This window comes from Gekko japonicus, unplaced genomic scaffold (assembly GCF_001447785.1).
Source record: "Gekko japonicus isolate JY-2015 unplaced genomic scaffold, Gekko_japonicus_V1.1 scaffold869, whole genome shotgun sequence".
NCBI lineage: Eukaryota > Metazoa > Chordata > Lepidosauria > Squamata > Gekkonidae > Gekko > Gekko japonicus.
The window spans coordinates 306,518-318,682 of record NW_015173700.1 but is presented as its reverse complement, the minus strand read 5'-3'; the positions used below and the strand labels follow the sequence as shown (position 1 = coordinate 318,682).

General features: G+C 45.6%; 1 protein-coding gene across 1 annotated transcript in view; it reads right to left on the bottom strand.

Moving 5' to 3' along the window:
- Nucleotides 1–9,563: 9,563 nt before the first annotated feature.
- DHRS7B (dehydrogenase/reductase (SDR family) member 7B) overlaps nt 9,564–12,165 on the bottom strand; it is a 21,114-nt gene continuing 18,512 nt past the window's right edge. Inside the window, 1 exon segment of the mRNA XM_015423229.1 lies at nt 9,564–9,766. Coding sequence (XP_015278715.1) covers nt 9,564–9,766 — 203 coding nt within the window.

Below are 12,165 nucleotides of genomic sequence, written 5' to 3'. Positions count from 1 at the left end.
CTGTATCCTTGAGTGTTGGGGAGAAGTCACCAACAGCGGAGACGAAAGCACCCAGGTGTTTTTCATGCAACGAGTTGGGACACCTTAGGAAGCAGTGCCCGAAGGCAAGTACCCCCTCATACCACATGATTCCAGTGGGCCCCCACCCCACCCCTCCTGAGTTCAATTCAGAATGGATTCCTTGGCGCTACCGCATGGAAGTCACTGTGGACGGGCGTGGTGTTGCAGCCTGGCGAGACACTGGCTCCCTGTTGACCACCATCCACCGCTCTCTTGTGGATCCTAAATACCTCATCCCAGGTGAGAAAAGATGGGTGCGGCGCCTGCAGGATGCCAAAGGGATTGCTCACCCAGTGGCACGGATACCTATAGAATATGAAGGCTGGAGTGGATCGTGGAAGGTAGCGGTGCATGATTATACCCCGGTAGCCATGTTTGTGGGGGAAGCTTTGGTGGAGCAGATGACTGTGGAATCCAGAGTCCATGTACCTGAGATGGCAGAAAAGCAGGCCAATCCAGAGGACGATGTCTACCTGCAGTTCTTACAGGACTTTGAAAATGTTCCTGAGCAACCCAGCCGGCAAATCGATGTCTACCAGCAGTTCTTAAATGACTTTAAATATGTTCCTGAGGAACCCAGCCGAAAAACGGATGTCTACAAAGGGGTGGTAACCCGTTGTCGGTCTGAGAAGCAGCAGCAAGGTGAGCACACCCCGGCAACTTCTCAAGACCCTGTTGCAGAGCCGATGGTGGTAGAGTCTCCTCCAGTGACTGCATTCCAGAAGGATCAAGAAGAGGATGCCAGCATGGAAGAAGTCCGTATCAACTTTGATTCCATTATCCCATCTAGTTTGGATAACTTTCCACGCAATTATTTTGCTCAAACCAGTGAACAACAGCATCAGCGGACTTCCGGTTGGCGACACGCTGGCGGACACATCTCCTGGACCTCCCGGGGATGTGATCTGCGCACCAGCGGAAAGGAGGCGGGGCGATGGGTCGCTACCCCCCCAGAACCTTGGCAAAAGGCTCCTAGCCATGGGGCTTTTTGGGGGTGGCCTCTTCGCCAGCGCAATGCTGGGGAATTGAGGCACTCCTCTGCCCTGATGGTCCTGCTGCTGAGTGTCCATATGGATCTAGAGCCGCTGACCGGGACAAGCGTTGGAGATCAAGCGTTTTGAACGTATGCCAAGCGAGGTCGTATGACCAACAATGAACTGTGAGTCGGGTTCAAGCAAAACGAGAGTTTAAAAAGAAAGCTACCCCCCTGGAACGGCGAAAAAAGCAAGCGGGGGAGGGGGCCCCTCCCATACGCATGAACTAAGCAACAAAATACTAAGGGGAGAGCGGAAGAAAAAGCGGTGAAATCTGTTTGTTTGTTTTTTAATCCCCCTAAGGGGAGTTTTTTATTGGTTTTTTTCACAAACTACGAAATATAACTGAAAATATAGGAAGGGGAACTACGGCCCCGGTCACACAGGAGGTTTTGCCCCGCAAGAGGGACGGATCGGGGGCGCATCAAATGAGCATGATCACACTGCAACATCTGGGAAGCGGAGCGCACCTGTCCCCGATCCGTCCTTTCCGAGCGAAACCGCGCATCAAAAATAAACCTAGAAAAGAGTACTACCTACCTGAAACTCCACAACAAGGGCGGCCGTGGGATTGCCAGCGCGCCTGTCTCTCGCAGCATTCAAAGCTCCTGGCCAAACTGCGCATGTGCGCACATGTGCAGCCAGCTGCCTCGCTCTCCGTTTCGTGGCTTCCCCCCCGGCATCTAATTGTGCCGGGGAGCAACTGCACGGCAGCTTGGGGGATCTATCTGATCCCGCCGCCGCGCGCCTATTTTGATGCAGCTCAGAAAAGCCGCTCTTTGGCCGTGCCTTTCCCCCCTGTGTGACTGGGGCCAACATCTAAGGAGAAAGAAAAAAGACCCACTACTAACTAAAAACCCAAGAGTAGGAGATCAATACATCAGCTTATCTCAGTGTTATTCTAAAATGCTAATAATACAATGAACATAGTTGGTTATGCTAGGTTAATTATCTTTTAACCATCCATTTAACTGTTTAGAGAAACCCCCAGAGCATCCCAAAGTTATTTCAGAATTTTCAGGCACAAATCAGAGTTCTTCAGCCATTATTTATTCTTATCTTTTCTTATCCTCAATTTGTATGAACTTTTGGAGGCAGCTGCCCCCTTTTCAGAGAGTGAGTCCTCGTCAGAAGACACCGAGCCCAACTCCCATCAGATTTGCTTTCTTCTTCCTTCTTGTCCTCAGCTGGTTCCCCCAGCTGTGTTAGCAGAAAATCACGTGCTTTAAGAACAGAGTCAGCCTTTTCTTTTTTATTGTGGAGTTTGAAAATGACGCTTTATGGAATTAGCCATTTGTAACTGATGCCATTTCTGATCCCGCCGCCGCGCGCCTATTTTGATGCAGCTCAGAAAAGCCGCTCTTTGGCCGTGCCTTTCCCCCCTGTGTGACTGGGGCCAACATCTAAGGAGAAAGAAAAAAGACCCACTACTAACTAAAAACCCAAGAGTAGGAGATCAATACATCAGCTTATCTCAGTGTTATTCTAAAATGCTAATAATACAATGAACATAGTTGGTTATGCTAGGTTAATTATCTTTTAACCATCCATTTAACTGTTTAGAGAAACCCCCAGAGCATCCCAAAGTTATTTCAGAATTTTCAGGCACAAATCAGAGTTCTTCAGCCATTATTTATTCTTATCTTTTCTTATCCTCAATTTGTATGAACTTTTGGAGGCAGCTGCCCCCTTTTCAGAGAGTGAGTCCTCGTCAGAAGACACCGAGCCCAACTCCCATCAGATTTGCTTTCTTCTTCCTTCTTGTCCTCAGCTGGTTCCCCCAGCTGTGTTAGCAGAAAATCACGTGCTTTAAGAACAGAGTCAGCCTTTTCTTTTTTATTGTGGAGTTTGAAAATGACGCTTTATGGAATTAGCCATTTGTAACTGATGCCATTTGTTTGTAGAAAAAGGATTAATTCTTTATATTTCCTTCTCTTCTGTTTTATGTCAAATGGGATGTCTTTTAAAATCCTGATGATGTTGTCCCCAATTTTCAAGGGTGTTCCCGTAGTTGCTTTCAAAATAGTCTCTCACATGTCTCTTCGAGAATCTGACTACTATTTCCCCAGGCAGATTATTTTTCTTGATGTATGAGGAATAGGACCTATAGACCACATCCATCTCGCTGTAAAGATATTCCACTGTCAAATCTGTCATTGGGGCTATTGCTTCACTCAACCGTTGCTTCAAATTCTCTCTTTTAACTTCTGGGACCCCTTGGAACCGTAGGACCAAATTTGCTTTCTCCATTTGCAGATGTAAAAGTTGTGACTCTTCCGTAGCTTGTTTCATTTCCTGCTTTTGCACCTTTTTCTTAACTTTTTTAGTATTGGCGTCAATTTCCTTCACCTTTTCCCCCATTTGCTCCGTTGCTTTTAAAGATTGAGTCAATTATAGCTGCTGTGAAGCCAAGCTCTGACCAATTGTTGACAATTGTTGCTTGATATTAGTCATCTCATCCAGCAGAGGGCACAAGGAATCTGCCAACAGTTTGGAAAGTCCATTTGAAGACTGCCCACTAGTTTCGCTTTCAACAGTTTGTCTTTATCCGGTTTCTTCCCCGCCATCTTTTTGGATTTATTTACTTTTCTGAAAGTTGCTAAAGTCTCTGATATTCGTCGAAATGCTTATCTGGTAAGTCTCTTAAAACAGATTTGAACGCTTATTTTTCCGCTCCCCCCTCTTTATTTCCGTGTTTTGTCTATGCGTTTGGGAGGAGCCCCTCCCCCGCTCGCTTCCTGTCGCACATTTAGGGGGGCAGCTTTCTTTTTAATTCTTCATGCTCGCTTCAACCCGACTCACAGTTCGTTAGCGACCACACTTTATTTCCGTGTTTTGTCTATGCGTTTGGGAGGAGCCCCTCCCCCGCTCGCTTCCTGTCGCACATTTAGGGGGGCAGCTTTCTTTTTAATTCTTCATGCTCGCTTCAACCCGACTCACAGTTCGTTAGCGACCACACTCAGCATCGTTTTTTCCGCCCAATCTCCAATGCTTGTCCCGGTCAGTGACGCTACATCCATGCAGACCTACACACACGTGTGCAGATTGCATCCCCAGGACGTCTGGGAGATGTGTCTGCCTGCGTGTCGCCATAAACCGAAAGCCACGGTGAAATCTGTTTTGAGAGACTTACCAGAGCGTGGATAAGCGTACGGGCGTATTTCAGAGACTTTAGCAAGTTTTTATAGAAGTAAACAATCCATAAAGATGGCGGGGAAGAGGGCAGAGAAAGATAAATCATCAAAAGTGAAACCAGCCGGGATCATGAGCCCTCGACTGGAAGAGACAACTGAGCTTTCCAAAATGTTGGCAGAGTCCTTGTGCCCTCTGCTGGTCCAGATGACTAACATAGAACAACAGCTGACGAATCTAAACCAGAATCTGGTAACTCAGCAGCTCCAAATGACTGAGACTTTAAAAGTAATGGAGCAAACGGCTGAGAAGGTGAAGGAAATGGACACCAACACCAAAAAAGTAAAGAAAAAGGTGCAAAAGCTGGAAAAGAAACAAGCTTCGGAAGAAACACAACTTTTACAGCTGCAAATGGAGAAAGCAAATTTGGTTCTACGGTTTCAAGAGGTCCCAGAATCAAAAGGTGAGAATCTAAAGCAACTCCTGAGTGAAGCATTAAGAAAAAGGTGCAAAAGCTGGAAAAGAGACAAACTTTGGAAGAAACACAACTTTTACAGCTGCAAATGGAGAAAGCAAATTTGGTCCTACGGTTTCAAGGCGTCCCAGAATCAAAAGGTGAGAATCTAAAGCAACTCCTGAGTGAAGCATTAGCCCCAGTTACAGATTTGAAAGCGGAGTATCTTGTAAGCAAAATGGATGTGGTCTACAGGTCCTATTCCGTGTACATCAAAAAGAATAATCTGCCTGGGGAAATAGTGGCAAGGTTCTCAAAGCGATATATAAGGGATTCTATCCTGAAAGCAACAACAGGAACACCCTTGAAAATCAGGGACAACACCAGCAGGATTCTAAAAGATTCCATTTGAAATAAGACAAAAGAGAAAGAAATATAAAGATCTAATTCTTTTTCTCCAAACAAATAGCATTGTTTACAGATGGTTAATTCCAGAAGGCGTCATTTTCAAAATACAAGATAAAAAAGAAAAGATTGACTCTGTTTCCAAAGCATGTGAGTTCCTGAGAGTCCAGCTGGGAGAGCCAGCCGGGGTCGAGAAGGAAGAAGATGACAGCAAATCCAGTGGCGAATTGAACTCAGTGTCTTCCGACAAGGACTCTCTCCCTGGTAAGGGGGCGGCTGCCCCCAAGTGTACATATAAATTGAGGATTAGAAAAGATAAGACAAAATAAAGGCTGAAGGACTCTGAATTGTGCCTTTAAACTTTAGTTTTATTGGGGGATGCTCTGGGGACTCTCTTAAATGGTTAAAACATTGGATAAAAAGACAAAAAATATAGCATAGCCGACTATGTTCAAAGTAATGCTAGCATTTTAAGATTAACATTTATATAAGATGTTGTTATTATCTCCTATACTGGGGGGTTTAGTTAGTTGTGGTTTTCTTTCCTTTCTCCCTAGATGTAGTTACCTCTCCCTATTTTTTCATTGTAGTTTGTAGTCTATTTAAAAAATGCAATAAAAAATCCCCCCCGGGGGGCCAAAAAAACCCAACACAGCATGGGCAACTAGAACCTAACACTACTGGGAAAACTGGAGAGATGGCATTTCCACAGCCCTTGGAAAGTAGGTCCACAGCTGGAGTAGAAAAGCCAAGAGTTGTGAAGCAGTCTGAAGAGGAAGTGGCTGACCAGTAAATGGCCATCAGAGTGGAGGAAACGAGAGCCGGTTGTTCCTCAAGACTGAGTTTGCAGTGCCAGTACAACATTCATTAGTGTTCATCATGAAAGTCAACCTGACACCAGCAGGAGAAGAGAATTTGATGAAGACTCTTTGGAGAGCTCTAGGAGCATGCCAGATTTCGTGGATCCTACTACTGTCATCAAAATATTCAAACCAGAAACAGGCAGTGATCTCTCTGTGTTTGAAGCTTTGAAAAACACCATTTATTCTGAAGTAGCTACATCTCAAAACGAGGCTCGCCCTCATGTCCTAATTGAGTTTTTTCATGAACTTCATGGGCTAAATTCAGACTATTTGAGACAAAGAGCACTGTATAGGTTACAGGACATAGTAGCCAGGCATCCATCTGAAGCCAACACAAAAGCAGAAGGTCCAAAACCTCTGAACTCAAAGGCGGGGTTCAGACCCAATTTAGAACTTACTCCCAGCAAAAGCCTTGCTATTACTGATGATGAGACATTAGAGAAGAGTTTTGACCCCGGTGGACCTGCAATGCATTAACCTGATGTTGTGTTCTTTTTAATGTTGATCAGAGTACTGTTTTCCTGTTTATTTTTGTTTTAATGTTGAGTGAGTTGAAAGGGCAAACCACAGCCCAAATCTTGTGTGCAGACCGCATCAATGGGGATCCAGGGAAGGACCCCATGATTTGGTCTGGCGGGGGGGGGGGCTGTCATGATCTGGGCTGTGCCACCAGAGGCCTACTAGACCCAAGGAGCCTGGCTAGCAGTAGGTGAGGCTGGGCCTACAACTCCCAGAAGCCCCTGGGAGGTTTTGGAGCCAAAATGTACCAATAGGAAAAAAGGAGGGCTTGGAATAAAAGTTCTGGAGCAGCAGGAAGAGTTGTTCTTTCTTCCAGAGGGCAGAGCCAGAAGAAAGGCTGTTGCAGGGGAAAAACCCTCATCCTGAGGGAGGGGTGAGTAGTGTAAGGCCACTTGAGATAGTGTGCTAGGGAAAGTATATTTAGACGCGTTAGGGCATTTGATTTCTTTTCACCCACTTACTGTTATTATTCTGCACCTTGTTGTTTGACCTCCTATAAAATAAACCTTTTCCTTGTTTCACTCTGCCTGGTCCTCACGCCTGTTATTCGGCCTAAAGGGAGGTCTGAAGGTCTTGGGAGGGTACTCTGGGCCTTCTCAAGAGAACCTAAATCCAGAGTGGTGGCAGCGTCAGGTGACACCCCATCTGAGTCGTGACGGGGACAGAGTAAAATCCTTCCCTGCTCCTATAATATATCTGACAGATCCCATCAGCACAGAGTCTAGGGTTGCCAACCTCCAGGTATCCTGGAGACAATCACGAAGATATTAAATATTATTATGCTACACGGTAAGGAAAGTGAATAGCTCCTCTACAATTTCACAGCCTACAACCCCCTCCCATCACAGCCTAATGAAAACCTCTTTCCTTGCAGTGGCCAGTTTCCCTTCTGCCGGGCAGCCTTTTCTGCTAACAAACTGGCGAGAGCCAATTTGGTGTAGTGGTTAGGAGCGTGGACTCTAATCTGGGAGAACTGGGTTTGATTCCTCACTCCTCCACATGCAGCTGCTGGTGTGACCTTGGGTCAGTCACAAGTTCTCTCAGAGCTGTTCTCTTAGAGCTCTCTCAGCTAGAGATGTGAAGGCCCAGGGAAAAACTGGGAAAATTTGGAAAAAAACTGGTTTTTTTCCTGAAGCCTTTTTTGTTTTTTTCCGAAAAATTGGAAAAATTAAAAAAAGAAAAGAAATTGATTATGGAACGTTTTATTTTAACATGATGAATAAAATATTTTAAGACAAGGTGTTCAAATATTTTCCAAATCATTTCTAAAATATATATATATGGTATCAGATTGATCTAATTTCTGTGCACTGAGGACAAGCAAGTCCTAGGTTACAAACTGAACTCTCCAATGCAAGAACAAGATGCATTTCTTCCTTTAGGGGGTGCTATTGTCAGAAGAAAATAAAAAGGTTTCAGTTTTGTTTTTGTATGTGGGTGGGTATTCTGTTTGTAATAATTGTTTGGATACACTAAAAAGAAGAGAAGAAGAGATTGGATTTATACCCTGCCCTTCACTACCCAAAGGTGTCTCAGAGCGGCTTACAAACTCCTTTCCCTTCCCCTACCCACAACAGACACCCTGTGAGGTAGGTGGGGCTGAGAGAACTCTTGACAGAAACTGCTCTTTTTCAAGGACAGCTGTGCCAGAGATATGGCTTGCCCAAGGTCATCCAGCCAGGTGCAAGTGGAGGAGTGGGGAATCAAACCCAGTTCTCCGAGATTAGAGTCCGCGCACTTAACCACGACACCAAACTGGCTCACTATATTTTTAATATGCTAGTTGTGATCATTTCATGCCAAGTAAAAATGTCCATAGTCATATTTTATGTTCCTAAAGTAACAGAATAACGTTCAATCTAGAAAAGACAAAAGAAATGCTAATGTAGCATTTTTTTCAGTTTTTCCGGAAATTTCCGTTTCCCCCCGGAAAAAACGGGTTTTTTTCCGAGCTTCAAAATTTCTGGAAATTTTACATCTCTACTCTCACTCGGCCCCACCTACCTCACAGGGTGTCTGTTGTGGGGAAGGGAAAAGGAGATTGTGAGCTGCTCTGAGACTCCGAGTGAAGAGTGGAGTATAAATCCAATCTCCTCTTCTCTTCACGTTGTGTTGGATTTGGTTTTAATTCAGTAGAGATGGTGAGGCGGGAGGCTGACAGCTTGTTCTGCCATTGGCGGCCTCGTTCAGTCACTGGTTTTGAATTGAGTACAACTTAGCAGAACAGTCTTCGGCAGAAGGCTCAGCTCAGTGATTTCGAACGGGCTGAGATGTGAGTAAATCTGCCTTGTTGGTTACCTGAACTGTGTACAGTTGTTATCAACCATCCAGCTCTCAAGAGTAGATCAAAATGTGGAGGGTGGGGGGGCAGTCTCCAGTGTCTCTTTGCATTCTTTAATGGCTAGTGCAATGAGCTCGGGTGCATTCACATGTCACCGGTCTCCCATTTGCTCAGGCTGTGAGTGAGCCAGGAAATATGTCTTCTCTACTTAAACTAGGTGGAAACAGAAGTCTTTCTGCTCTGGGAACAAACTCTGGTTTGTAGTTGAAGAGCTGGATTTGGTTCCAGTAGTGCCTTTAGAGACCAGAGAGATTTTCAGGCTATAAGCCAGGGGGTCCCCAAGATGGTGCCCACCAAGTGTTTGTAGAAAGTGAGAAGGGTCCTGTGAGGCTTTTGCCCAGCAAGGCTTCTGATGGGCCACTGAAGCTCTGATTGGCTGTGCCACAGCACAGGTGGATCTTCACTTTGTGTGAATGCAGGTAAACGATGGCGGCCATTTTGTGGCCATGTCCACAACACTGTGTCGGAATTCCAGAGGTGCTCACAGGCCCAAAACAGTTGGAGACCACTGGTATAAACGTCCGAGAGTCAAAACTCCCTTATTTGACGAAGGATGCTTTGACTCTTGACAATTTGTACCCTGAAAATCTTTGTTGGTCTCTTAAGGCATTACTGGACTCGAATCCAGCTCTTCTACTGCAGACCAACTTGGCTACTCTCTGAAACTATCTGCAGCTTGTAGTTGTGTCTGAAGTCAGCAAAGTATGTTTTAGAATCCTAGTTGGTCCGACGGGAGCAAACCACAGTTTGCTGTTTCAGTTTGCTGTTCCACGACCAACTGCAGCTTGTTCCAAGCATTCACTCTCTGTATGATGATGTCGCATGGGGATGCAAGGCTCTAGGATTCCTGGCTTCTCTTTATAAATCGAGGCATGTTTGTGCTGCCTGATGTAGCCACTTTGTGCTCTACTGTTTTTCCATGTAATGTAGAGTGGGGGGCAGGATGCATAATCCATACCTGCAGTTTTAGTCAATGTTAAAGGGGAAAACTTGATGTAGAATCACCGCTTCTGATGATAATTTTATTCTACCCTCATACACGTGTTCTCTGTTCAAGGTCAGTTTTGTGCTCTTCGGTTCCGACTAACAATTTCCACCGATTCTTAACTGAAACCCCTTGCTGTAACTTTTCAAAGTATCTCTTCAAGGCTCCACCTGAGTCTCAGTGCAGGATTTGAACTTGAGAACAGGACTGTGAAACCTGAGCTGCGCAGAGACATGGCTATCCCCTCTCTAAACATGGTAGCTGCAACACGACCTCTGTGTGGGGAAGACTGTGACCTTGAAACTGCATCCCTCAAGGGCAGAGCGAAAACTCTCAGGCTATCTTTAGCCTTTGGAATCTGGTGCAGCCGGCAAAGAGCTTGCCCATTGTGTCTGTTCAGTAGGTCAGTTCGGCTAAGGGTTGAGAGACTGCTGCTAGTGATAGCAGCAGGCAAAGTAGGCTCTTGCTGGGTTTTTTCCCCCTTGCCGTTGTCAGTTTGCAGATAGGGACTCTGAAGTGTGGTTTTCCAACAAGTATCTGGTGCTGAACTTCCATTAACTGCCGTGGGGGCTTGTTGAGAGGTGGTTTATAAATATACTGTAATAAAAGCAAATTTGGTTTCCTTTAGGACTGACAACACAGCTGTGTATCGTCTGCTTGGAACAGACAGTGATATCAGTAATAATTCACCTGTGCTCATGATTAAAACACTGAGATAACCGTTTTGCTATTTATAGCCCTGCCAGGAGCATGAGAGAGCTATCACAGGATGTGAATGGCGCAAGGACTGCTAATCTTATTGTCCTGTAGGCAATACACCCTGGGTAAAAGAAGTTAAAATATGCTGCTGTTGAATTATGCAGACAGATTGTGTGTATTTACTACAAGTAATTCTTTCTCACAAGAGCCAGACCTGAAAATGATTTTTGCATTTGGCAGAGTGAGTACCAAATTCAGGCAGGTTAACCGTGTTGGTCTGAAGCAACAGAACAAAGTTCGAGTCCAGTGGCACCTTTAAGATGAACAAAGTTTAATTCTGGGTATAAGCTTTCATGTGCACGCACACTTCAGCGCACGAAAGCTCACACCCAGAATTAAACTTCGTTGGTCTTAAAGGTGCCACTGGACTCAAACTATGTTCTAAGGGTATTACGGATTCAGGATAAGAGTACCAGAGGGGGCTTGTATACATGTTGTTGACCTAATACAAACCAGCTTCTTCCAGTTCTCTAGGCACCGGGGCCCTCCACAGAGGTGACAATTTAAACCATTTTCAGATACTGAAAAGGCCTGGGTGAGTGAGGGGTGGTTCTGAATCAAGCTCTGCTTGAGTTTGTTGGACACAAGTCTTGGTAGATGCCAGTTATAAGCTGCGGAAGGACAGCTAGAGGTTCTACTAATCACTTTTATTCCAGATCTGCTCCTGATGTATAGTAAAATCCATTCCCAGAGGCGGGCCAATACAGAGCATCACATGCAGGCAGAACGAACCTTGGGGAAAACTGGATAACTGTGCTAGGACCCTAGAGACACCAGTCCCAGGATGGTGGGATTCTACCCTGGGTATTAAATTCAAAATGACGACACAGTGTTTGTGAGGAACATACATGATTTCTACTTTAATTTGGCTGTTTTAACCCACTTAGCAAGGTGGGGCTAGGTTGTGAAGATAGCTGTGTTTCCCCCTCCAAATTCTTTAGCAATGTGCATCTCAGGAGTCATCTATAAAGCCCCTCCCCATTGCTTTCCTTCTGCTGAGGACAAGCTCAGAGCTTAACATGGGAGAATACGCCGAATGAGAGGCTGCAGCTGCAAGCAGGGCTTTGGTGGCCCAGGATTGCTGCTGACTGGCTAACTGGTGTCTGGGGGTACAGAGTGAGCACCGTGGACATTAGTTCCATTGGCTCTCCTTGCAGCACAGAGATGAATTGTGGGACGGCGTCCTTTTGTCAGCAGGCAGATCATCAGAGAGAAGAGGGAACTCACACCCAGGCCTCCCTTCCCCAACAAGCGCATGAGCATCAGTGACAACCAGTGCAGGCAAAGCAAAGTGGAAAATGAGCTTAATTCCCTGCAAGTCTCCCCTAAGCCAAGCCCCGCTGAAATGAACTTGAGAGGCTGGAAGCATCCGGCTCTTGTTCATTTAAGAGTGCAAAAGATCCTTGTGGTCTGAAGCCCTTCCCGCTGCTGGTCCCGGGGAGGGCGGCCAACTTCACGTGCCAAAATGGAAGGATATGCTAAGAAGAACTGCTGAAGTCCAGATATCCAGCAGATTCTTAAGTATCAACAGATGGTGGCTTCTTGCAGTCTGTGCTTGGAGGAGCTGGACAAAAGGAGGGCTACGACTCCTTGGTTTTACTCTCTTTCCGGGC